Source organism: Seriola aureovittata, chromosome 9 (assembly GCF_021018895.1).
Source record: "Seriola aureovittata isolate HTS-2021-v1 ecotype China chromosome 9, ASM2101889v1, whole genome shotgun sequence".
NCBI lineage: Eukaryota > Metazoa > Chordata > Actinopteri > Carangiformes > Carangidae > Seriola > Seriola aureovittata.
This window is the reverse complement of record NC_079372.1, coordinates 7,340,879-7,367,794: the sequence shown is the minus strand read 5'-3', so window position 1 is coordinate 7,367,794 and position 26,916 is coordinate 7,340,879. Positions and strand designations below refer to the sequence as shown.

Below are 26,916 nucleotides of genomic sequence, written 5' to 3'. Positions count from 1 at the left end.
TTTTAGGTCAGAGAGAGGTGAGAGGAGTGAGCAGATGGCGCTCAGGAGGGGAGACAGCACTGGCAGAAGACCTAGACACTGGACTGGGTTAAGTTACATTAACAACATGATTAAAATTTTGGGAAATACATTATGCACTTGAATTATTTACCAAAAGGAAAACCTACCAGAATATTTGATCAGTATGCCTATGTATCCAGCACAACATTAACATATTGACATATAGACAGCACACCTTTTCCTCTGAATATCATTTATTGTTCACTCTACATCAGTTGGTCCTTGGACAAACCGCCTCCACTCATTTCATAGTTTGTAGGATACATTTATGACCAAAGAACACATTTCACACTGCTACAGATTGACAGAACTGCCATATCGAATGTTAAGATATCTATTTACTGTCATGCTGAGTGTTTTTGTCAGTAGTAATGAGTTACTGATGCTGTTACTGCTGCTAGTGTGGCTTCCGGCATAATAATGGCATCTATAAGTCCCAGTGGGTGGACGGCATTCCATAGTATCGTCCTTCTATGGTAGGAATTTTTACTGTAATTTACAGTTAGATGAAACTGGACCCTACATTGTCTGGCCCAGCTTAAAACAAATAGACAGACAATGTAATATGTTAATACTTTGTAGAAAAAAATCATATGCATTGATACTTTCACCAATCCTCATAGCACAATGTCTTACTTGTACCTATGTTTATTAGTTGTGCAATATTTGAAGATAGTAAACAGCTATGATCATATAGAGATCTTAATGTATCTACAGCTTTGTATATCCTTTTGGTTATGAGGATTAGCATAGTCATCCTGTACCTAATAGTATTTCATGATTACACTGTATATAAAAAAAAGACCTCCGCAGAGTGACATTTCTGTACATGTATGTGTTTTTTGTTTTGTACATAGCTGTAATGGTTAGCTTTCATTTTCACATTGTCTCACTCTTTCTCACCATATTTTATGGCAACTCCTTTGTAGCTTCACTTTGGCAGTCAAATCCAGTGGTGTGGATGGAGGATCCATGGCCTCCCTTGTCCAAACACTTGACTCTTAGAGAGTCAAGCCATCCCAAGACCCGCATTCCTGCCGTGCCCTCAGACGGGCCGTCTTGTGCAGCATAGTTCCTTGTATAGTCTTTGATAGTTTGTTGTTAGTGCTTTCGCAACCAACCAATGTTGTGCTAGTTTATAGAACCCTCTTCGTCTGGCTGGTCTGTAAAAGGCCGTTTCACAGTTAAGTCCCAAGCAGCAGTCTTGTTCAGGGTTGAGGTGAGAGACGCCAGAGGCTCTGAAGGGCCAGTAATGCTGGTCCATTCACTCCAGCCAGATGCTAGACCAGTGGTTCCCAATATTTCCCTTCTCTTACACTCAAAAGCTTTTCAAGCTCCTTCTACTTTGTGCCATAATTGATTATTTTAAACTGCAACTCATGCAAGACTCTCTGTAATCCTTATTATTAGGAAACACTGTGCTAGCCCAGATAGACCAGCCTTTTGTGGCATGCAGCTAATACGGCTATTTCAGCGATAAAACTGGCTGTTTGAAGTATATATTTCTTGTAGCAGTATTAGACAAAGTACACTGTAATGAAAGCTGGAAGGACAATGTGTGTGATGAAAGCTTGTAATATGACACTTGTGAGCCATGTAATACATACATTTAATCAGGAGCATCTGATGTTAGCTGTATTAGCTACAGTTGCTAGCCTGTTGTGGTTTTAATGGCTGGCTGGGGTAAAGGCCTGTATAAGTTGTTGCCCTTCAGGGCCCTGGAGCTGTCTTTGACCTTTGACATTAGGATCAGGAACCATCTCTCAGGGAGAGGCTTGAACATCCAAAGGCCCTATTCAAAATATGGATGCCAAGATGCAGGTCAATGAGGAAAGAAGAAAAAGTATCCATCCACGGTCTGCATTTACTTAAAGTAGTTAAGACGTACAAGGTTTTCATATGAACAGGCAAAGTTGAGATTTTGTTGAACAAATATTCAGTGGAGGATACTTTTTCACTCTTGTATTCACTTGCTCTCCCCTCAGTCTTGCTTCTCAGCTTTCTCTCTCCCTCTCTTCCCCTTTCGTCCTCCAGCTCTTCTTTTTCCTTCACAGGCTGTTCTTGTCCGGCAACTCGGCCTCTGGACTGCGGGGAAAGTAGACAGTAGCTTTGTGTTCCTCATAGCGGTCAATGTGCTTGAGGTGTACCACCATGTGCAGGGCATAGGCTAAGACAAGGAGCAGGATCAGAGATGTCACCAAGCCCATCAGGATGGCTGGCGTCAGGAAAGTGGCACAGTCACTTGCCGATGCAAACTTGTCTGACTGCACATTGAAGGCCTGGATCTGGAAGAGCCGAGAGAAGGCGGAAAGATCAGATTAGACTGAACTAAAGAGGACAACTGGCTCTTACTGGGCTTACCAGGCACAGAGACACTGGGCAGATGGACAGGTTGAGACAGCCTAGCAGATGGCTAAACAGACAGTGTACAGACAGAATGACAGACTGCCAAACAGACAGTAAGCGGACAGACCGACTGACTGACTGACAGCCAAACAATTGGAACACAAAAGGAAATGGCTGGCAAGCAAACAAACACATGCACACACATAGGAAACAGAGGAGAAAGACTACGATATAACTGTGATTGTGCAGACATAACTACAAGAGTTACACAACAAAGGCTGGGCCCCTTGTGCGAAAGTGTACCTGGAAATCAGTGAAAGTGATGTGCCAGTTAGCAGATGTGTCAGTGTGGGAGCTGGGCACTAGCAGGGTGTCATATTTGTGCAGGCTGCTGACGTGCTGGCAATGGTAGGATGAAGTGGCAGGAGCGTAGACCTCGCTGGCGTTGAATGTAGCCTCCTGGGTCCAGTTGTAGTGGATGTGAACACTGTCTAGTGTGAACCAGTTTTGACCAGCTGCCTCATAAAAAGTGTTGGACATCTGAAGCCTGACAGAAGAGACAGTGCAGTTATATATATACTGTATAATTTAATACAAAAATTAACCAGTCAGTGTGACGAATGAAACGTTTTAGGTAGATATAAATTTTTAAGATGGTGAGTGAAAATATTTGAAGTGAGCACGTGCATTTTACCTGATTACTAGACCTCTCAAATCCTCCACATCACCGAACCTTAAAGAAAGCCTGTTGCAGAAGAAGACCACAAATTTATCCCACTGATTTACCACAGTAATTAAACCACTATGTGATACTGCAGTGTGTCTCATAATAAAAAGGTATCAAACCTATGCTGATGCCTTGGCTGTATATGTAGATAAGTGAGCTTTTGTTGTATTTATCTAGCACACTGTATGTGCCCCTCCTGTGTTGTAATGTATCTACAACCATTTACTAAAACACAACTAGAATACACATTGTACTTCGTTCCCCGCCTGTCCACATTTTGGTTTGACTTACGTAGCTTTCTCCTTGGTGCAGATGGAGCCTTTAGTGTCCACGGGTGAGTTGGGGTTAAAGACCCTCTCAGTCAGATCAATGAAGGTATGGTTTCTGTAGCGGATTGCCAGGCGCTTTGCCTTGAAGAGAATGCAGGTCTTCCCGTTGTAAGACACACTCAGAGGACCATAAGGCCCCATCAGAGACTGGAGCAGCTTCCTCTTACTGTGAGACATCCCTGGCTGATGCCAGTTAAAAGGCTGCAAACATATGAAGAAAGGAATTAAGTACAGGAGAAGTACAGAAACTGCAGTGAACTGCCAACCAAAATGTGGGCAGCAGCAGTTTTGCATTCTTTGACTGGCCTCTAGAGGGCACTCAAGTTTTTATTCATATACACATATACAGAGTCCACAGTATCCAGTGGCTGGATACCAAAAGGATGTGGACCACAAAAGGTCTGTGCCGTAAGAGATTATTTCATCCTGCTCCTCTTCTGTATATAAGAATATGTAGCATCACAAAGACTATAACAAACGGTGCTTTTATGCGCTTTTACTTGGCTGTTAAATCAAAAGTTGGCCCTTAAATTGCTAAGATGACCCGTCATAAACTGATTCAAGTGGTAAACAGATAAAAGTCTAGAAAAGCGGACTTTGGAGAATTCATCCACTTAACAGCGACACAGCAACAGATAAACATACACTCAAGTTATCCTGTTCCTCTAAATAAGATGTGCAGCCAATTCAGTTTATACATGTGTCAGTGTCACTACCTAACAGCTCACGGTTTATTCCACACAACTGATCCAAAGCATCTGTACTGTACCTCCCCTTTATACATGCTGTGATATTTCATCTCAAAGGGCAATTTTAAAACAAATCACCTTTTTAAAGCTCTTCATTCTGAGCATCAAATGTCACACTGATGTGTAAAGTGTGTAGAGTTGTAAAATGTGCAAAGTTCAGTGTTTCCAACCACCTCTGAATCTAAAATGAGGAAGGAGCAGTCTTGTCTTTTCCACATAAAATAGGAGCTTTCTGAATTTGCATATAATAGTGTGATGGCTGTTAGACTGCTTTTCTGCACTGTGCAGATAGAAACTGCCCCCTCTAGCTTTTTAATCTCTTAGCTCAGAGGCCACATCTCATTGGAGAGCATTTGGGCTAATCCAGCACTATTTTACAAGACATTTAAAGTAGCAGTCACAGTGGCTATGAAATGACTTTTATTTGTAATTGTTTGTTTAAGTAAAGCATTTGAATAATAATGGGAATTGTGAGGTGTGGTAACTGCATTGACAATTTTAAAAACATTTAAAAGCCACTACACTGAATACAGTGGTTTAGGAGGGGTTACTGCAAGGAATCAGTTGATCCATATGACACATGTAACCCTGCCTGGATGCATCTGCTGCTACAGCATATGGTTACACTGAATTTTGAGTGAGATAGGTCCTATGTGTGTGGGTGGCAAGGATGTTTTACCTCCAGTGAATGTGAAACCAACAATATTCCCACATCCAAGGTCAACCGGTGTGGCTGAGTGAGTATGCTTTGTTTTGTTTCCCGGTGTGTGTGTGTGTGTGTGCCAGTGTGTGTTTGTATGTGCAGATAAAGATAGCGGGCTGATGGTGGAGATAGTGATGGGAAAAAATAAGAGAGTGTCTGTACCTGCAGTATTCTCCTGAGTGGGTTTTCATCCTCAGGCGTCAAAATAACCTCTTCACTTTCTAAGCCGTACCCACCATCTTGACCTGAAAACACGTACACACACATTACTGCACCATGAAAGACTATATCAGTGTACATATACAAAGATGATTGCAATGCTGCATTGCAGATTGCAACATAATCATAAAAGTCCAGCCGATTCCACACACTACAGACGAACAAACACAAGCACAAAGAGATTCTGTGTACACCTCTGTGCTCAGGCTCCTATCTATTTCCAGTTGTTTTGCGTCATCACAGTGACTCATCAGCAGTTTATTTCACAGCTACGCTAGTATTGTTCAGTGTTTACAAATACTGTTCATCTTGTTCCAGAAGCATATGATTTCCCATCATATAATTTTAAGGAATATCTCCATCATTTTGCTTCTGCCTTTTAGTCAAAGGGCCTAAATATAGCCATACATCTGAATTGCCACTGAGGTGTATGGATCACACACACACACACACACACACACACACACAACACACACACACACACACACACACACACACACACACACACACACACCACATTTCAAAGTCTTTTTGTATTACACTGTGGCAAAGATGTCTCCAGCATCAGGAATGAAATGCATTTGTCAGGACTATCTATCCAACTCGTCAGCATCACGATTACCATGGCAGGTTTGATTGAATCAGGCCTTGTGTCACACTAGATTTGTTACTTACTTGATGTGACTCTTGTTGCTTGTTTGGGATTCTCTTTGCTGTGGAAAAGACAGAAGACACAATAAAGTCTTGTCATCACAAGATGCAGGGAAGTTTTTAAGCTTTTTCTTTTTTTTCTTTTTTTGATAATGCTCCATATGCTTATTTAGCATTTTCCCTTTAACAGGAAAGTTCATTGTCTGCTGCTGCAGATGCAGCAAACACACAGCAATGAAACAAACAGCTTTACAGCCGAAGTCTGGGAGAATATTATACGCTGTAAAATGAATTTTACAACTTAAACTTATAAAATGAGGGATTCTTGTCAGTGCTTGTATATTTTGTCATACGATTATTCTCACTTTCATACATATTTTACACCACATTTTACTGTACTTATGTGCCTCTTAACATGTGCATACCAAAGACAGTGCATTTGTTAGCACATACAAAGTTATATGCTTTTGAAGTTAAGTACACCATAACTAAGTGTACACCTTGCTAAAACTAATGCAGTCAACAGTCCTCCAATAAATCATCCTTCATGAAATTGATAATGTTCAGTTTTGATTAAAGGTTGTTTTTGTTTTGTTGTGATTCAACTGTATGATCATTATGGAGGATGCAGTTGCATTATAGAGAGAGGTGTTCATGTTATTTACCCTGCCCTCACTGATATACATGGGGTGGACAAAATAATAGAAATATGTGCCAGCATGCTGCACTACAGTTCGACAGCACCACAAACTGCAGCAAAAAGGTCATAAAGTTGAACCAACACCTGTCGACAAAAACCGAACATTACAACATTCGTGAAGGTGGAATTTAACGCAGGACTGCTTTATACTGTATGACTGTATTACACTGCATTAGCTCTGGCTAAGTGTACCCAAGAAAGTTGGCAACTGAGCATGTATACAGTAGCCGCTAAACTGCCACATATTAACACTCTTTCTAATGATCTAAATACTAAATGAAACTACAAAATATTTCAACATTTTGCAACATATATGACAAACAATTTTCCCCATAGGACCACAGAGAGCACAACTTCACAACATACTTTACCCACAGAATTTTATAAGCAGCATAAGTCAGTAGGTGTGCTTGGTGTCTATGTTGCAGGAATTCAGTCTCAGTGTGGTGTAATGACCGATCTTTGATGTGAGACTGACCTACATAGTGCGCAAGGGACAGAGGACTCACCATTTCCCTTTCCTTCACGTGTTTGCCCTAGCTGTCCTCCTCTCAGTCTAACTAAACCCCGCATAGCCTTGGACTTCTCGAAGCTAATCCTGATCCTTTTAACTGTCTAATCAAAGACGTAATGCGGCAGAAATGGGCTTACTGAGCGGCGCTGACATGGTCAGTTTTGCCTGTTGTGACGGTCCACCCATTGCTCTGACTGCGTGGTCTGTCCTATCCTGTCCTTCATGATCATCTGGGCTGACTCGTTAATCTCCACACAATAGCCAGTTATAATGGGCTTGTAAAAGGTAAACCCTAAGATCTGAGGGAGTGGACATGACAAATGACGTCTTTGTTTTGTGCCATGTCACTCGGCAACACTGCAGTCTGTTGATTTCTCAGCTTTTGGTCATAGATATTTCAAGTCATTTTATGAATTGCAGCACAACAAAAGCAATGTCTGTAAGGAACTTTATCTGTCATCGATACTGTATTATCTTTGTTATCTTTAGTTGAATAGTAATGCTGTGATCTTGTAGGAAAGGCCTTTTGGGGAGATACACAAAATAGACTGAAGATGACTCGAATATTTACTAAATGTGAACGCGCAAAGACAAGTCAATAGCTGTGACTGCTGTTGTCAAGGGCAGCCCACACTTTGTTTCTCTCATTTGTTGACCCAGACACTGGTTACCCAGAGCTGTCCCACATACTGTAGTTAGCTGATCTATCAAGAACAACTCCAACCTACATTTTCTAATAAACGGGGATAGGAAATGGTGAATCAACTGCTTAAAACCTGCTTGAATTAACTGCTAGACTCAAAGGTGTATCCGTTCATGCGCCATACACAATATCTCAGACACAACTGCCGATATTTTACTTTTTCAGGTAAGAAAGGATGCATCCCACTTGTCCTCTCTGACAGTCTAAAGATTTTCAGTTATCGGTCAAGGTTGATGTGATTACAGGTTAAAACAAGGTGAGCAGACTCGGGCAGCGGCTAATGACTGAAAAGGAATTAACAGGTCCCGTTTCTGATCACACAGGAAGTTGCAGTCTTCGGCTACGTTGCCAGACATATCAATGCCAGCAGCCTGAAGCAATTATCTACTCGTCTGCTGCAGTTTGCACCTGGGCAATATCGTATAGTTTAGTGCCAGATGGATTAGGATTAGGGGTAAGCACAGGTCAGGTCCATTGGAGAGACAAAGACAAGAGACGTCCCTGAACAAGATGAAGGGATTAAGGCATGATGTCAGAGCTCGTGGCACTCTGGACAGTCAAGCGCTAATTAATAAATTTGAATTGACCTCTGAAATCGTGACTTGACCATGGCCATTATATGGTATAGAGTTAAGTTCCACTGATCAAGTTAAATGTTTAGTTAAATTTGTGTAGCTAGTATTTCTTTGTGTAATTTAACAGAATATAAACATGTGCTTCCCTTCTTTATTAGGCTTGTTGCTCAGACCTATGATGATTTATTGTACTTAACTTCTACAATATCAATATTATGCTCATGATAATCCTGTTGTTGTATTGCACACCTGATTGTTAACTTAAGAAAAAAAAAAGTTTGCTGATATATATTTTTTTATTCTTATGAATGAGCAAAACAAAGTGTGTATGAGAAAAACAGATGGTTTCACACAAAAAAAACAAGGATCAGATTCTGCAGTGAGACCAGCTCATCCAACATGTTGGACTGTACTGCACAGATTCTGACTTTGTTCCAGGTCAACCCATAACAGACTGCACACAGCTGTAGAGCAGTCAGGTGGGTTTTCAAAACAAGTTACAGCTCAGTTGAACAGACAACCATGGCCGCATGATGATGTCTGTAGAATGCGAGTGATCGAACAGCAGGAAAGTACGAAGCTGTCGTTGCGTGTATACGAGCTCTACAACCTACATCCCAGTGTTTGTGTGTGTGTGCGTGTGCGTGTGTGTGTGTGTGTGTGTGCACCAGCTTCAACGTCAGCATCGTGATTGGCTTAATTAGGAACTCCATGGGATATGTGTGCATTTGTGTGGGTTTGTGTGCGAGCACATGCTGGTGTACACATGAGTAACAATATGAGAGTTTATGCTTACGGTAAATCCAAATATTTACATTTGCCCAGGTGAATGCTGGGTAAGCATATATGAAAGAGCTGTCAAATGTACTATGTCTTTGGCAGCTGGCAGTGACGACTGAAACCTCAGTAGCATAGTAGAACCCCCCCCCCACCCACCCACCCCCTCGCCCATCCCAAACAAAAGTGATAAAGCACTCCTTCCTCTGCACCTACCCAGGCCTCAGCTGGCAGGAAGGGGCCAGAGGAGTCTGTGCAAGCGTGAGAGTGTGAGTGCGAACTAAAGCCCAGCCGTTTGTTCCTGTGCCAGTTTCGCGAGGTCAGCAACCCAGGACTGCTGCGGCCCCGTCATTGGCTCAGCCCGTCACACAGTGCCTGGGTGCTGAACAGGCCCTTTATATAATCAAAGCCATGCCAGGGCCACTCCTTGGCTCACCTCGCATCCCTCTGCATATGTGCAGACACAACACGCACCTACACATAACATACTGTTTGTCCAAATAACAAAACTACCTGGAATACATTATTGTGATTGTAAGATTACAGTTAGTTTTAGATAAGTAAATGTCTGGCTTTTAAATATTAACAACAATTAGAATCATCTGTGCTACTGATTGTATCTTGATCAATACATTTTCATTGATTTTTTTTTTCTTTTTTCTTTTTTTACAGGCCATCCTTATTCAAGCCCACAGATGGACAGCTGATTATCATCCCTCATCTGTGCCTGTGATGTGTGCTGCTGAGCAGAGAGAAGGTGTGGTGTCTGCTCCCCAAACTTGTAAACAAGTCTAGTTTGCCTCTGCTAGAGCCACTGCTCTCAGACTGTGAACCAGGATCAGCCAATCCAAGCCTCATGTTAGTTCTGTTGTTAGTTTTGTCAGGTGGTTCACTGTACTCTGTGTGTTTCATTTAGCTCACTGTAAATTACAATTTTCATTAAAAATATTTTAAGGTAACATTTATCAACTGACTATGAACCTTTAGCCATTAGATTTCGGTTTCTCTTTGTCCTTTGTGTATAACAATAGTGTATCAGACCTTAGTGATGTGCTCTTGTGCTCACATTTCCTTGTATTATACCCACATGAAATTTCAAACCCAGCCATGATAGTATTTCATAATGTACAGGTTCAACTTCTTTTGCAAAGTGATGTTAATGTCAGAGCAAGTAGCAGTTTTTGGGTATATGTAAAATATATTATAATTTCAATAATCAAGAAGTACATAATGGTTTGGTAAATTATTGTGTCCCTGACACAGCAGGGAAACACGTCTTAATCCCACTCTGGGCAGGTGCTGGCCTATTAATAGATCTATTAGTGCAGATTAAGCTTTAGGTGTTTACTAAGATGCAGCTCAGAGCTTTGCTGCCATTTCAGTGTAGCTTTGATTGCGGCTTCAAATTTGACCTTAGGTCAGGTGTTAAAGTTATCTAAATCTTCCCACACTACTGATATCAAATGCAACAGTGCTGGTGCTTACAACCCAACATCGTGAGTGCATCCAATATATATACTAATGACTGTTCAAGTTGGACTTGATCCTTTCTCACTCTGTTTGGGGTTTATCTGTAAAATAAACAGCGTACATATTTTTATGACGTTAAATAGTAGGTGAATGTTGCTAAAATTAGCTGCTGGTTTTTTAACTCTAATCTTTCTCTGAAAGGAGATCACTCAACAACTTTCCACTGGAAATCCAATAGTTTGAGCTCTAATCTGTGTCTATATTTGGGTCAGTTTGTCAGTGTTTAAGAGTTTTAAGATAAATACAAGCACATGTTGACAGACAACCTGTTAAAACTGCAGACAAAATACTCCTTAAGACATAAACATGTCACTATGTTGTGCAACTGATCCACAAACAGGACACTTGAGAATGAGAAAGATTCATGATTCTTGTGCTACTGTGCTGACCCCATTTAGTCTTTTTAAATGTGTCAGTGACCATTTTTCATCGGATAGTGTGAATGATATAATGTCATTTGAGTGCGCTGTTCCAGCCTCACGAAACTGGGTCATATCTAATTGACTTGTATACTTTTTGGGAAATTTACTAGGCTAGGTTAATTTAACACTGTTCTTCAATTGTGATTTTATGAAATTAAGTTTTTATTGTAATTAAAATGTGACTTGTATACATATTAGTTTTTTTTTTAATTGTTGTACCTTACTCATTTTCTGTTAGCTAGAGACATGTTTTTAATCAGTTTTCTCAGGTACTTGATCTTTTTTGTTATGCTTTCTTTTTAAATAATCCATCAAAAGCTCAATATCTTATCTAGTAATTAGAGTCCTGGAAAATTTACCATCTATACTTTTTTTTTTCTTTTTAGTTCATTCTACTCATTACAACATTTGTACGACATCCATTTTATCAGTCTGCATTCTTCAGGGTCGTGCAATAAAAAAAACAGCTTGCAACAGCAACATTTTTTTTTTATTTGCAAACAAATAAATGAACTACCGCTGCACAATCTCATCTTGCAATAATTTTTCTCTCATGCTTTCTGTGCTGTTGACTCGGGCTGGATGAGTGAAGAGGTCATTTCCAAAATTACAACTTAGTCTTTTGACCCCTAATCTGTACCCATATTTGGATCATATTTATTTTCAGCAGAACATGTTTTATGCTTGGATTGCTTTACAAATATTTGTTCCATAGAGATAATTAAGGTTATGTAAAAACGTGTCATCATGGCAAATTTGTCAAGTTATTGATGATGTTTTGAACTGCAATTCATTTGTTTTAAACAGGCAAAAGTCTAAGTGAATGACACAAATTTCTTCCTCTAACATAATTTCCCAGAAAAGTACCTTGAATGGAGATGTTATATCTGTAAAAATACATATTACCATGCAGAAGGACCTTTTCTGGCCAGCTATTTTTAATCATGTTGTGAAGCTCGTAGCATGTCATAGTACCACACGTCATTTACCACAGAAAATCAGGCTTACTGAACATTTTCTCTTCATTATCTTCCCGCAACCTCACATCTATCAGCAGTAGAGGCTTCCAACTTACTGTACCTTTCCCTCTGCATTTCCAACCAATGTTACGCACCGTACAAGGGTTATGAAATGAAAGCCATGAACGGCTGTTCTTATATAACAGTATCTTGGAGTGTGTCAGCGCTGAGAACAGAGCTGTCACTGGGGGACCAGAACTGTTACGTTGCACAGTTACGTACAAAGTTTGATCCAGGGAATAGGCTCAAAACCCCGGGAGAAATTAATGTAGCCATTCCGTGTCGGAGTGACTGCTGTGAAAAGTTAAGATAGGGATCTGTCAGGGTTTTCACCAACACTAGATTGAGCTGGAATGAGTGCAATCCCATGAGACTGCATATTGAATTCTAAATCCAAGTTATTTGACTTGCGAACATGTCTACAGATAAGATTGTTTGCGCAATAAACGAAAGCATGACAGCAATAATCTTTAATTCCCTAAAGATCCAAGTGTATTACTGAAAGTGTGGCAATTAGGCAAATCGTCTGAACAATGGTTAAAATGCATTATGATGGAAACTGCAGCATATCATGGCTTTGAAGCATTTGCGCTATAGAGGATTGTGCGAGCCGTCATGCATGGCATAGTTTCAAGAGCCTTACATGGCTTTGGCACAATATTATAGGTCTCTGTAAGCAGGCAGGAACGGGTGCTAGCACAGGCCCTGGCTGCCGGCTCAGTCCCGTCCCTGTCACACTGTTGTGAGTGCCCCCAGGTTTGAGCCCTGAATATTTTATCCAGATTTGACCTGCAGGACTGCATGTGCATTATGCAGACCGGCTTGAATTCCCCTCTCCACTCTTCCTCTCCCTCTCTCTGTCCCTCTCTCTCTCTCTCTCTCTCTCTCTCTCTCAATGACTGCATCAGTAAACAGACCCCAACAGACCATCCCTGATGCATCCTTTCCTCTCCTCCCTGTCCCATCCTTGTTTACCTTCCCTCCGTGCTGCTCCCCCTCTTCCTTTCTCCTCTCTCCTTTCCTCTCTCTCTCTCTCTCTCTGTACTTCTCCTGCAGGCCCACTGCCCCAGCCTTATTTAGCTCCCTCCTGCCAGACCAACACTACTGTACAGAGACAACAGCCCCATCCGTGATCGATGAGCAGCGTCTGATGCAGTCCCCGAGACTGAGACAAACAAAGCCTTCGCAGCTCAGCTCTCTCTGACACACCAATACTGCCTGCATTCCCCTGGTTTTGTGATACACCAAAGGTGGGATGGGAAGAAACGAAGGGGGGTGAAGGAGAGAAAGAAAGACCCGTAGAGAACACATCAGCATCCCAGCATCCCTGCATGCATCTCCCTATACCCCCCCCATCACCATCCCCCCCACCACCACCACCACCACCACCATCACCCCCTCTCCCCTACACCCCTCCTCTGTTCACAGCCATAGAGAGGATGGATTTACCTTCTGTCCAGGATTTCAGGCACTTCTTCATAGACGAGTCCCGGCTGCGACTCTTCATCAGAGAAGGAGAGCCCGGGCCGGCTGAGAGCGGACAGCAAGGCGAGGGAGCAGAGGAGGAATGCGTGTGCAGCCATTGAGACAATGAGAGGAGACTGCCGCTGGTTGAGCTCCGCTTCATAATCTGCTCTCCTAGCAGTGGCTGACTCCCAGCTCCTCTGACTGGCAGTCGCCGCGGCCAATCAGCAGCGAGCAGAGCCGATCAGCGTGCATCACGGTCCCCTCGCTGCACCTTCCCTCCTCCCCCTCCTCCTCCCGCCCTACTCCCTTCTTTGTCATCCTCCCTCTGCCTCTCTCACTCTGCTCACCCTCCCACCTCCACTCCTGCGCTCTCTATCTTCTCTTCCTCTCTTTCATGCACACATAGCCGCAGGCGAGCCCTAAGTATAGACAGCGGCTCATTCTTTTTCATAACACATCTCATCATACCTATAATACCTACAAAATAACACACTTGTACACATGGTGACACACACATGGTCACGGACACATGTTGGCACACACGCCTGCGCACAAAACAAAAAAAAACAAAACAACAGTGTCACAGGAGCAGACTCGCAGACACATGCACACACCTCTGTGGAAAATCACCTGGGAATGTCAAGGTCAGAGGAGGAGGATAGGAGGATGTTGACATGACTTTAGGTGGCCACAAAACAAACAAAAAAAAAACGGACCCATGACTGCATGACCTAGATCTCCAGTGCGCTGCCACAATAGCAGAATTAATTCACTTGATCTATGTGTTGTTGTGAGCACTGAGAGGCCCCGCAGCTGAGGAAATTGTCCACTGAGGCTGCAAATATGGATGACAGGAGCAGCTGAGCAGCCGTGGGATGAGACGGGAACGAGGGTCCGACCCTGACGACCCTGACGGCTGATCCAGTTTCCTCCTCATTATTTAGCCCCCATGCGTGAGATGCCCCCAGGATCTTCATACAGCCTCTCTTATCTTTTTTTTTTTTTTTTTTTACTTCCATATCTGATGATGTGATGATTTATCAGAGCACAACATTAGGAGTGGTTATATAACCTAAATGTTGTGACCTACTATCGTGGTTGATTTTCACATCGATGCGTGGCAATGACTCACACAAAGAGTGACTGCAAAAATGTTCGATTCTGTTCCTTATATCAGACAATAAATTCCCTCCTCTGAAACAGTTCGGCGCTAACATCGTTTCGGTACCAGGATTTATAGATGGTTTATAATTAGGTTATTAATTCGGTTATTAACACTTTGTAAATCATAAATAAACAAGTTAGGCGATAGACTAACAGTTTTCATACATTGATGCAGGCGCACCATTTGGCAAGATTCATTTAATGCTTACTACTCATTAATTTTACTAATGACTTACAACCATTTATAACGAAAAAAAAGAAAAAGGAGGTAAAAGGGGCCTTAAAATAAAGTGTAAAGCCCATCACAATTTAATAATGAGTTACCAGTTATAAATAATAGTAACTCATTAATAAGTGGTGATGTGTTTTACACTTTACAATCAGGCTCCCTTTTGCCAGTTACAAATGTTTTTTGATCATCGAGATGCTGACGGTGGTTAACCACAAGTAACTTAACAAATATGTGATGAAGCAGACACGTAGCTACAAATGCTGGACGGTGACGGAGAAAACAAAGAAAGCTCAGTAATTAATGAGATATGATACAGTACAGAGAAATGTGGGCTCACTATTTGGCAAGCAACAGGTCACTGTATAAACAGCTTATAAATGATTTTGTGTTCAAGTGTTGAAGTGTTAACAAGCTAATTAATAAACTAGTTATAAACCATTCACAAATCCGTTATCTTATTGTAAAGTGGTACCATAGTTTCTCTGTCATCGTGGTATGGAGCTATTATGTCATAGGCTACCTTTCCACTGAACACTCAATGTGTCAGTGTTGAATAAAGGACACTGTAGTTGCAAGTGTGACAGAACATCTTAATGCGTGTGTGAGTATCTGTTTTGCTACTGATATTTACTACCTCTTATACAAATACCAACATGTTAAAGTCATAACATACAGGTGACTATGACACACACACATATACTCAGCCATTACCTGATTGTTTGAAGGATTATTTGAAGTAATATCATAGATAATATTTAGTTAAATATTAATGTTTGGGGCATATGTGTCGCCCTGTAATTCAGTTTGCAATAATTATTTTCCTCTGGGACAGGTGAATATAAATGGATGATTGTGTAATGTGTTTGTGAAATATTACACAAACAACCTGAAAAATAATAATAAAACGAGCTGACACACTAGCTACGGTTAGGAAATAACAAATTAACAAAATGAGCACACAAAGCAATAGTAAGATTTTCTTTCTATCATGTCTATCACTATCTGTGTGTCTGCTTTTTTTTTTTAATGTGGCTCACTTATACATGCGTCCATGCGCAATGGTTTGCAGGACTATATCTATATATATTCATATCATCCTGTGCTGCATGTGTTTGTGTGACCCGTGGATGTGCTAAGAGGGCTACTAAAGTATTGCTGAGGGTATGAGAGGTCACCTGTGTCTCCGAGGTCATACAGTAACAGGAGGTGACTAAAAGCTGTCTCAGCCCTCTGTGACTGCCTGCCACGGTTACTTCAGCAGGCCAGTGTGTCAGTCTACTGGAGGGAAAGAGCAAACGAGACTGTCACCGCTGCCGTCAGAGAGTGACAGCATCACAGAACATCCCGCAGGAAGACGTCCAGGTGTGACGACTTTAAAAGAAGATAGCACGCTGTGATGTCTCATAATATTAGGTCCAACATTACAGACTGGATACCCGACTCACCGGTGTGGGTGGTTAGGATAGATAGTTTATCTCACCATAACCATGGTCTTATTCACCTTTTTTTTTTTTAAACATGTGGTACAGATCGATAATTAAAACAGGCTCAGTACTATTCAATAAAATGAGTCTGTGTAACTTTTGAAGTAAGAAATAACACAAACCTACCTCGTTCTAATGAAACGCTGAGTTCACAAATAAAAAAGCACAACCTTGTCCAATTTAATGGAGGAGTTTTGCTGCTACAGACTTTCCTGGTCTGGAATGACCAGTAAGCTATGATGGCTTATGTTTGCTAATGCTAGCCAGCTTTAGATAGATATTGCTGTCATAAATGAGTCTTTATTCAGTCTAGTTTTAAGCAGAGAATAAATGGTAAATGTATCATGCAGGAGGGGACAAATAACCTTTTACAACAGCCCTGCCAGTATGAACAGTATACTGCATTACTGAAGCTTCTAATAAGAGTATATCAGGTGTTAACTCAGCTCTTTGAGGCTGTAGTCTGAGTTGGCGTTGCATTGGGATCGGTTGTTAAGGTGCTCCTTTTGTCCCCCCCATTTCATGAGTTTGTGTTTTGGCCTCTCTCGATGAGTCATACAGCATTTTTGATTATGAAACAGATCGAACATACACAGCTGAGGGTTACTGTCTATTTATAGGTCTGATCTCATATCCAACTTTTTAATCCTGCTCTTTATGCCCACATAGAACACTGAGGCCTGCAATACACGCAGTGATGTAACGGCCCAGAGCAGTTTGAGATTGCTCCACAGCATGTGTTTATGATAATATAGGACTGCTAATCTAGCAGCAAGCATGAGCATCTGATGTCTGTGATGTTTAAGCTGTAGCAGCATTAATCAGAATCCTGCAGCTTGTATTCATTAAGAGGCCTCCAATGTTGTGGGTGGGTAAGCGCTTCACTCTAAGGATTAAATTAAATGTATAGATAGTGAAGAGGGTATTTAAGCGCGTGTGGCTCAACCTTTATGTTTTATCTTTTTGTTAATGACAGAAAATGTGGAAAGAGACACGTTTGATTATGAGTTTTTATTGGTATACATATTTGCTGTCTGTCACAACACCGTAGTTCACTGCTTCTGTTGCCTTTTTTGCTGACCATGATCTCTGCACACTCCAACACATGAACACGCTACACACACACACACACACACACACACACACACACACACACTCATATGGACACAATCTTTCATCTTCAAGATAAGGTCAGTAAATAAGGCAACCTAAGATGATGACAGGCATCAACGGGTGATGCAAATATTATGGTACTTCCATATAAGTGATATAATGTGTTAATCGCATCGTATCTGCCGGGAATGCGTACACTTCCCAACTCTCTAGTCAGGTGGTTCTCTTACATTGCATTTACACTTCTCAAACGTGTGTTTAATGACAGAACAAACTCATGATAAAACTTTTGAAATAAAAAAATGTTACCATGAAGTCCCAATCCTGATTACTGACTTCATTTAACTACACAGTATATATTTCCAACACTTAAGCAACATATCCTTTATAAAAACTAGCCTATTTATTAAATATAGTAACAATCTCCAGGTAAGCACATAGTTTGCTGATTAATCTGCTGAGATTATATAACATCCTTAAAAGCTTTCAGTGTGTCATTGCTTCATGTCATATAGGCATTGTCCTGGGCAATATGATAAATGGAGGCTATATTTTCTATTGCTATGCAACTAAATAATTATGATGTATAAAGCTAAGAAATTAGGTTTTATCATCTTTCTATGTACTCTGTCAAGACAATGTTTGTATAGCACTCTTTGTTTAAAACAGGTAATATTTCTCCATAAATAAACATAGACTCCTTCTATAAATTCTATATCCATTCATAAAATGCACACCGTGTAGTTTTTGGTTCTATTAACCAGTAAAGTTCAGTTAGTTGTTCTACACCTTTAAGCTGGCAGGATCAATCATGTGATGCCACGCAAACGAGAAACCCTCCACACAGAGCAGTGCAAAGATTTGATTGGCTGAAACCTGTGAATGGCCAAACGTTAATGATTAACATTCATGTCACAACACTGCAGTTTCATTCAGTCCTTGGTTCCTCCTAGCTGGCGCTATGATAGGCTGTGCCACTTGAGGGCGCTAACATATGACCCAGCAGTATGCCTTCAATCCGTCAGTCATATGGACTTATTTCATGAGGCACTATGTTAACATATGAAACGTGGCGATATGATACAAACAGGTAATAATCTGCTCTATAGCGGGGAAGGGGGTTTCAAGCCCTAAAACACATCCACACTGCAAAATCATCTATCAGTGTCTATCAGTGATGCAATAAATAAATAAATAAATAAATAAAATACATTCAAATTAGCAAGTAATACATTACCTGTTAATATGATAAAACAATTCCACACCAGCAATTCTGTGTTACAATATGTCATTTTTTCAAGCTGTTTAGTTGTACAGTTCACCACTCCCCTAGTCAGATAGCAGCAAGAAATCCTACGGCCTATCAGTGATCATATTCAAGTCCTCGTCCACAAACTAAGCACCTCACCTGATAAACTCACCCTTCACAACAGGTAAACTAGGATGGACACTCAAAACAATACATTCCAAATAGCTGATGTGAAAAAAACAAAACGGAATACCAGAGAGATGAACAACGAAGGTGATAATTGACCTATAATATGCATGTTCTGATTTGGTATCCTCCTCATAATAAAAAGGTTTTCTTTCTTCTTCCTTGTCTCCTGTCCTGCAAGACACAAAAACTTTGCTGTACCAAATGAAGAAAGACAAGGAGAGGCATGACACTCCTTTTATAGCTTTCAGGTGCACTGAGGTCTTTCACAATATACTGAAAGACCCTTTGTGAGGATGTCACTAGTAAGAAGCTCACCTAGCTCTATACACACTGCTTCATCGTAACTATGAACCTTTTGTAATTAAAACACAATCAAAAAACTGGCAAATGTGTAGTCACGTGCCTTCAATATTGTCTTCCAAGTTCGCTTTTATCCCCATACCTGACTTATGTAAAAGAAAAATGATTTTTTTCAAAAAACCACAGATTATATCAGAAGCACAGGTCTATCCATGTATCGAGAGTATAGTCAAGCTAGGACAACAACTATCATGCCAAGTCTATGTTTATCTGACAGGCGCAAAGATAGTCATGATAATATTTCCTCACTTTGTTATGTGGCTGGATACAGAGCTATTGTTTGATTGTCTAGAAACTAAATGTAAGAGAGAGAGAGAGGCACCAGACTGTAAGGAAGGACAAGTAAAACAAACCAGTAAACAAATAAAGAAGTCTCTATATAAATATAAACTCTAGAATTGTCTGATAACTATGGAGTTGGTCAGCGCTTGATCAGTGCACACAAATATAAAACGGCAGTCCTGGAACAAATCGTTTGTTCTGATCGAGAATCAGCTTTATCCTGCCCGCTGTCTAACTTTTGCCACGAGGCAAGTAGAGGTAAATATTAACCCCAGGTCAGCGTCTAAAAGCAACTATACCAGAACTTTACCAGTCTATAAAATGAGCATAAAAGATAGAAGGCACAGAAACACAAACCCACTGTGGAGTGGGGTGGACTGACAGCAGCAGTTTTTTCTTTTTTCTTTTTTTTGGGGGGGAGCAGACTTGATGAAGCTGCAGGTCTGCTGGCAGCAGATGGGTTGCGTACAACTTGCGAAGTCTGGAAAAAGAGCAGAGATTTATATATTTGCTGTCTCATTTTCGTTTAGTTTGTTTTGGACCTCTATGTGGATATGACCGAGTCGTTCATATTTCCTCTCCTAATTACGCGAGTGTGACCACGGGCTGGCGTCAGTCGCGAGAGCCAGAGTCACATTCAGTGGACGATAAACCAAGAGGTGACTCAGTCGTGTTCCTGAATGCACCCCTGCAGACAAAAAGTGGCTTCTTCATTTGATCCATTGCATAACTATCCCTAACCGGCACTGAGCACAAAACGCTGGTGTACTTGAAGTCCCACAACACAACAGATTTAAACTGTTTTCTCCATTTGGTCTTTCAGATCAACATGAAGGAGGAAGCCACTTAATGCTACAGATGTGATGCAGGCCTTTTATTGTACACCTTATATAGCTTATCCTATTTCATCACACCGGTCTTCTCCTGTGTTGTTTGATTTGATGTTTTTGACCGTGCAGGTTCTGTCTTTCCACCGACCTGCTTGGCCCCAGTCATATGTGCCCCCACAGACCCTTTGCTCTGTTGTCTCTTTTCCTGTTTGCCTGTGCCTTCCGTCTTGCTGGTGTTACGTTGGTGGACCGGGGTTGTTGTTTTCAGAGGGATGGGTGCTTTTCCCGGAGGCAGACGGGGGTCTTCTCCAATGTTGACCGTGAGGTTGGTGTAGAGAGGCTCCAGCTGTTTGGAAAGGAGCTCATAGGTCAGAGAGTTGAGGCCATCAGAGCGCCAGTTAAGTCTGGTCCTTTTCAGAAGGTCAAACCTAGAAAGACAAACGTAACATCACTGGTGAGTGTGTGTGTGTGTGTGTGTGTGTGTGTGTGTGTGTGTGTGTGTGTGTGTGTGTGTGTGCGTATTTCAGGGTCAAACTTATAGTTATAGTTATAGGAATAGTTTGACATACTGGAAAATCTGTTAATATACTTTCCTCCCAAGCGTTAGGTGAGAAGATTGATACCACTCTCATGTTTGTCCATAAAATTTGAAGCTACAGCCAGGAGACAGTTATCTTAGCTTAGCATAAAGACTGGAGGCAGGGGGAAACAGCTAGCATGGCTCTGTCCAAATGGGGAAAAACATCCACCTATCCAAGTATTTCTTGGCCAGGTGCAGTGACTTGCTGGAAGTGATTGCGCCTGGAGAGAAATAGTTTCAGCACATACCACACACACCCTTGTAAAAAGACTTGGCATATTTACACATGTTTTGTATGGATTATACTACAGAGATAAAAACATGTTAATTAGTGAGCTATAATGTTTCTGGTAGGTGGGTTTAGTTGGCTTTGTAAAGAGCTGTTTCTTCGTTTTTCAGTCCTTATGCTAAGCTTCAAATTTTACGGACTACAAGAAAACCAATGTGTATTTCCCAAAATGTTGAATTATTCCTTTCACAGTACCACATGAAAAAGACCCTGAAAAAGGTAATAAAGTGCTCCTGACAGCGCTACAGCTGATTTGCAGAAGCTTGTTTTTGTAATCAAGAAAATCTTTCCAAAGTATTATGGACGAGAAAAAATAACAGATTTTTAAACCAAAAAACAAATGAGTAAGCTGCCCGAGGCAGCAGAAATAGTTGGCACCACAGAGCAGGCAGAAGAAAATGCCAACCCCATACTAAACAGCATGTCAACAAGAATGAAACAACAATTACTGTAAAGGCTCAACATGTCAGGAGCTGGAGGTAGGACAGGTTTGGACAAAAAGTGAAAGGCAACATAATCCTAATGCCTGGCTCCAGCAATGAGAGTGGAGCCCGGACAAGTATGTAGTGGCACAAAGTGAGTGATTATTTCTAATTTCTATTTATAAGTTAAATGCAGTATGTTATGTCATAGTTCAGAAACATCCAACTTAAAAGAGGCAAATACACCAGAAACTCAGATCAAGGGAAAAAAATGTCTCCGTCTGTACCTGCGTGGGTTTTGCTCATTGCCTCTGTCTCCTTTATGCTTGATCATCTTGTAATGACCAATGGCCACTGGAGGGCGCACAATCTTCATGCCAGATAGACGAACTCTGGACAAGCAGCACACAACAGGAGTCAACAGGAACAGCAGATTCTCAATCAGTAGGATAAAACTGGAAAACTCAATTTCAGAGTGAGGATAATATTACATCAACAAACCTGGTGCTCAAACATTCATGCTATTTTCTATTACTCAAAGCAATAACACTGCTCAATCTAGGTACGTCTAGCCTCTAAAGGTTACATTAAAAAAAAAACAGAAAAATAAAGAAAACAAACCTAGAATTGTTGGTGATGTATGAGAATAACACCTCCCATATATGATGTATGGAAAAAACTGTTGTTCCCTTTTTCCATCTCTGGTGCTTGTGTCCCACCCCAGTCATCTAAGTCAATCAAAACACGTAACTACTGTAAATGCCCTTCATATGATAGTTTTTCATTTGCAACCATCATGCATAAATATTCTTAAAAGTAGGGGAGAAGTATTGTAGTTTTGCTTCATGTTACTGTTTGTGCAAGCTTTTGGATTATCATTTTTCTGTTGCATTCAGCGCCGCTTATAATAGATTGGCAAATGCTAGAGGAGCCAGAGAGTGGAGAGAGGGGACCGAAGTATCATAGAAATGAGATGAGCTTGAAAACTGCCTGAAAACTGTTAAGCACGCAGCCCAGCCCAAATCTGCGAGCTAGTCCATTCGAACATACTCACTGAGCCCACTCCAAGAGAAACACAGCAAAGCCACAGCAGTGGGACGGGACATGACGATGAAAGATCATGTTAGGACACATAAAATAAAAGCCAAAGAAAAGAAAAACACGTGACAGTAAAACTGTGAACAAAAAGGATGATGGATAGGTGAGTAAAGCAAAAGACAGTGAAAGAGTATGGGAAATAGAGAGGCTTAGATGGCCGTGCACGTCGTTGCAGGGTGTGGAGCTCACATTCACCGTCCTCACCTGGCAGCAATGTCGTCATCCTCTCCACCCCAGCCCCAGTACTGGTTGGGAAAGCCATTCATCTTCATGTACTGGTCTGGGGTTACTGCAGACACCCCACCAAAATACTGCGGGTACGGCAGCCTGGGAGAGTCATATCACCAATGCACAATCTTGAATTTAATGTCTCAGTACAATGCATTTAAACGTAATCAATCCATGCACACACGCACTGCTTTTACCTGTATCTGAACTTGTCCATGGCCACAGACAGGTGTGTGGGGAACTGCTTGTGGCAGGTGTAGGTGTTGTGGTCGTTCTCAGGCAGCAAGTCAACATCATGCAGGAAGATGCAGCTCCAGTCTTCATCTCTGAGGGCCTCCCGCACCCCAACGTTAAGCAGCTTGGCTCGGTTAAAAGTACCATTCCCCCACTGAAGCCAGAAACAGAAGCAGGAGAGAACACTTAGTTACACATGAATGTATTGATTTCAAAACAAGCAAAGCATGTGTTAAAGGCCTCTGAGAAGCACTACTTCTTCAGGGCAGACTGGACACAAAAACCAGAAAGTGACCAGGCTGGAGCTAGCTGCTTAGCATGCTAATTTCAAAGGGAGACAGGAAGTGATGTAAATAGAAGCAAAATAAGAGGGTTACTTTCCACCGCTGGAGACAGCTCTTGGCAAGTAAAGGAATGAAGTTTGATGCTGAACTTGCAACGTTTGTTCTAGACTGCTAAGTTAACAGCTGTTAATGGTAATGTTAGATATGTAGCAATAGCAAAACTTAGAGACAGCTCCTTTATGTGCTCCGAAAACAACCACTGACAGACTTCAGCTAACTCAAAACTCTGCAGTTTACTCTGCTGTAAACCACAACCAACAGGAGAGAGCACATTTGGCCCAGTTTCAGTTGCTTTTCACTGGCGTCCTGTTACATTTATAATTCATTTTAAGGTCCTCCCCCTTATATACAAATGCCTTAATGGGCAAGGACCAGCTGGCTACATAACTAACTCCCTTGTTACTGTTATCTCCAGGAACACTGAGATAATCTACAGCTGGTTTATTGAACGTTCCCAGTAACAACTGTAAATTGGGGATGCAGCCTTTGTCAGTTACGGCCCAAAGCTATGGAACACAACCAATAGATATCCGAGAAGCAGCTCACTAAGTATTTTTTAATAGAAAGCTTAAGACTTATCTCTTCACATTAGCCTTCAGCCAGCTCTCATTTTAATTATTTATTTATTTCATTATTATTCCATCTCATTTTACATTATTGCTTTTAACATGTTTTTATGTTCATTTAATGTATTTTCATATGACGCACTTAGTGCATGTCATTTCTTAAAAGATAAATGTAAAGCACTTTGTGCTGCAATTCTTGTATGAAAGGTGCTATACAAATAAAGTTTATTATTATCATTATTATTATTGTACGAGTACATAATGTTGCTCTTAGTTCCAGTAATATCTACATGTGTACCACACCAGTTGTATACCAGTATTACACTAGTATTACGGAGACAGTGCAAGCTATTGATATGATTTTAAACCAGCCTGTGCACACACAAACACTCATGCATAACCTGACCTGCTGCACTATATATATGCTGTAGTGGATCTGCTGTCTCTGCAGGAAGGGGTGGAGGTGGTAGAGCAGGGCACGGAGGTGGGTCTGCCGGTTCCGGTATGGTACCACTATCGCTGTGTGGTGGCGGGGTTCACAGTCTGGAGGCCGATAGCGTCCGCCTGGCAACACCAATGGATTCCTCTGTCTGATGTCCTCCAGAGACAGAGGAGAGGACAGATGGACAGACACAGGTCCGACTGGAGGGGGGGGGGTAAGTTTCAGTGATACTGTCTGGCTTTTGTCTGACCAATATCTTAGCAGAATACCACACACTAACAACATTCACTGTGCCTTTTACTGGATATGCATGTCATAACAGCACACATTTAACCCCTCCCTCCCTTACCCAGCAGTGGGGAGGGGATCTGGCAGTCTCTCAGTGGTGGTCCTGTGGCAGGGGATCCAGTGCCAGAGTTGCGAGGCGGGGGAGGCGGTACTCCCAGATGACTGAGGTTGGTGTAGACGTCATGAGGTCGAGAGTAATCAAACTCCGGCTCTGTGGTGTGCACCAGGACAGACACCAGGCCTTTAAAACCCCCGAGGGAGAAATAGAGGACAAAGGCAAACTGGAAGCCCACCAGCAAGGCTAGTGTGCACGGGGAGTCCAGAGAGCGCCCAAAGCACGCCATAATAAAATAATTGCAGAGATACAGAGAAATTCCAGGTGAGGAAATTGGATGCAGGGATAGGAGGAGAAATGGGAAGGGAGAACAAAGTGGTAGCTGGATGAGGAGGGTGGAGGAAAAGGTAGGATATGAGCAAGGGGAGGCAGAAGGAGAAGGGGGGTGGGGGAAGAGGCAGTGCTGTGGACAGGCTCAGATGTGCAAGTGGTGAGGATCCATCTGTAGGAATGGGTAATAGTAGTGGTGAAGCTCAGTCGGCACCGCCATCACCTCCTGACCATAGACGTAGCTGAGAGGAAAGAAGAAAAAATGATTGTTAATTACAATTACTGCTTTTTGTTATTGTTAGTGCATCATATCATTCTGGATGTACCATACCTGATTTTGCAATTGGGTCGAATTAAAACCTGTCCCAGGCCATAAACGGTTCACTCCACCTTTCTCCTCCTCTTCCCCCTTTCATCATCAAGCTTCTGAAAGAAAATAAGACCTAAGTGAGTAACAATGCAGCAGCAGGTTTGCCTCAGTACTGCTGTGTAGTCCACTGTAAGCTAAATTAAGCTGGGGAATGACAAGCAGCTACAAACAAATGTCATGTCTGCTTCTTTATTTAGAATGGCTTATTTCCAGCAGTGACATTCCATGGGGCGTATAAGGAAGAGACGCCTGATGCCTGCAGCTCAAATTAATCCAACATTACAGCTCCCTGTTTGTCCAAACAATTTCATGCTATAGCATGTCTCCTGACACTGGAGGCATCAATGAAAGTGCGTCTGAATTTCCTGAGACAGGAAACCAGAATCCAGAGCTATTAGTAAAGGAGGAGAAACAGCGCCATGGTTCTCAGTAGGCTACAGATAGCTTTCCATCCAGGTGATCAGCCTATCAGCATCTACCGTCATGTGCAGTATTTACATGAATAAAGCGAAATATGTCAGAAAAAAAATGTCGCTGGCTACAAGATTGCACAAAGGCAATCTGGCAATTTTGTCGTTTTAATTCAATACAAGCTCTGCTGCACCAGCCGACTCACCAGCATGTCCCTGCGACATTTCAAATCCAGCCCCCGGCTTCTTCTGACAATCGACGGGCCGCTGCCACCGAGTGGACGCGATGGACCAAAAGATAGCCTATCGTTTTTTTTTTTGTTTTTTTTTCTTTTGCTTTTTCTTTTCTGATGCTGGTCGCTCCACCTCCTCCGCCTCCTCCTCCTCCTCCTCCTCCTCCTCCTCCTAATCGCTCATCCGAGTCGAAATCTCCCCGTAGCTGCTTAGAGAGCGCTGCAGCTGCAGACGCTTTCACACGCAAGAGCATAGCCGCATATCTGTCCAGTGTCAACACAGGCAAGTGCGCTCTGCCTCATCCAAACGCGGATGTATCATCCAGTCAGATGGGCTGGGGCGCACCGCGGTGACGCACAGGGCGCTATATTTGAAAATTAAAAGGACGTGATGATGTTGCCACGGATGATTGATGCATTTATGTATTTGACCTCGTTAAATCAGTGCTTAACATTGTTTATCTGAATGCAAATTAAGTTGAGGAAGCTAGTGTGGGACTTCATACTTGTTACAATATCACTCCACATTATTTTAGCCTGCATGTTATTTAAGTTTATATCATTTTGTCATTGTGAAAATGCTGCTACAATGTCTCTAGGATGCAGTGGGAGTTTTTCATTTTGAAAAGTTTT

The 26,916-nt window shown here is 41.8% G+C and overlaps 2 protein-coding genes across 3 annotated transcripts; both read right to left on the bottom strand.

Annotated features, from left to right (window-relative positions):
• Positions 1–234: 234 nt before the first annotated feature.
• On the bottom strand, positions 235–13,677 carry atp6ap1lb (ATPase H+ transporting accessory protein 1 like b). Its single transcript, XM_056386108.1, has 7 exons — positions 13,474–13,677; positions 5,809–5,846; positions 5,077–5,159; positions 3,425–3,663; positions 3,101–3,151; positions 2,710–2,953; positions 235–2,345 (listed from the first exon to the last, which is right to left on the bottom strand). Exons 1-7 carry the CDS (start codon positions 13,605–13,607, stop codon positions 2,109–2,111), a joined length of 1,026 nt encoding a protein of 341 aa, XP_056242083.1. The 5' UTR covers positions 13,608–13,677; the 3' UTR covers positions 235–2,108.
• Positions 13,678–17,367: 3,690 nt separating this feature from the next.
• Positions 17,368–26,886, bottom strand: b4galt3 (UDP-Gal:betaGlcNAc beta 1,4- galactosyltransferase, polypeptide 3). Of its 2 annotated transcripts, none has more exons than XM_056385552.1 (8): positions 26,257–26,886; positions 25,602–25,696; positions 24,947–25,512; positions 24,562–24,797; positions 23,209–23,399; positions 22,988–23,110; positions 21,973–22,077; positions 17,368–20,822 (listed from the first exon to the last, which is right to left on the bottom strand). In XM_056385552.1, exons 3-8 carry the CDS (start codon positions 25,227–25,229, stop codon positions 20,465–20,467), a joined length of 1,296 nt encoding a protein of 431 aa, XP_056241527.1. In that variant the 5' UTR covers positions 25,230–25,512; positions 25,602–25,696; positions 26,257–26,886; the 3' UTR covers positions 17,368–20,464. The 2 variants fall into 2 exon arrangements, with proteins under 2 accessions (XP_056241527.1, XP_056241528.1); XM_056385553.1 differs by having other exon boundaries at positions 25,602–25,693.
• Positions 26,887–26,916: the final 30 nt, after the last annotated feature.

What these genes read in the sequence shown, in the direction of transcription:
- atp6ap1lb (XM_056386108.1), bottom strand. Translation starts at nt 13,607, where the DNA reads ATGGCTGCACACGCATTCCTCCTCTGCTCCCTCGCCTTGCTGTCCGCT. An exon ending in CACTCAGGAGAATACTGCAG is followed by an intron (nt 3,664 to 5,076) that starts GTACAGACACTC and finishes ATATGTTTGCAG; the next exon opens with CCTTTTAACTGGCATCAGCC. An exon ending in TGCACCAAGGAGAAAGCTAC is followed by an intron (nt 3,152 to 3,424) that starts GTAAGTCAAACC and finishes CTTCTGCAACAG; the next exon opens with GCTTTCTTTAAGGTTCGGTG.
- b4galt3 (XM_056385552.1), bottom strand. Translation starts at nt 25,229, where the DNA reads ATGGCGTGCTTTGGGCGCTCTCTGGACTCCCCGTGCACACTAGCCTTG. An exon ending in GCATATATATAGTGCAGCAG is followed by an intron (nt 23,400 to 24,561) that starts GTCAGGTTATGC and finishes TTCTGGCTTCAG; the next exon opens with TGGGGGAATGGTACTTTTAA. An exon ending in ATGGACAAGTTCAGATACAG is followed by an intron (nt 23,111 to 23,208) that starts GTAAAAGCAGTG and finishes TGACTCTCCCAG; the next exon opens with GCTGCCGTACCCGCAGTATT.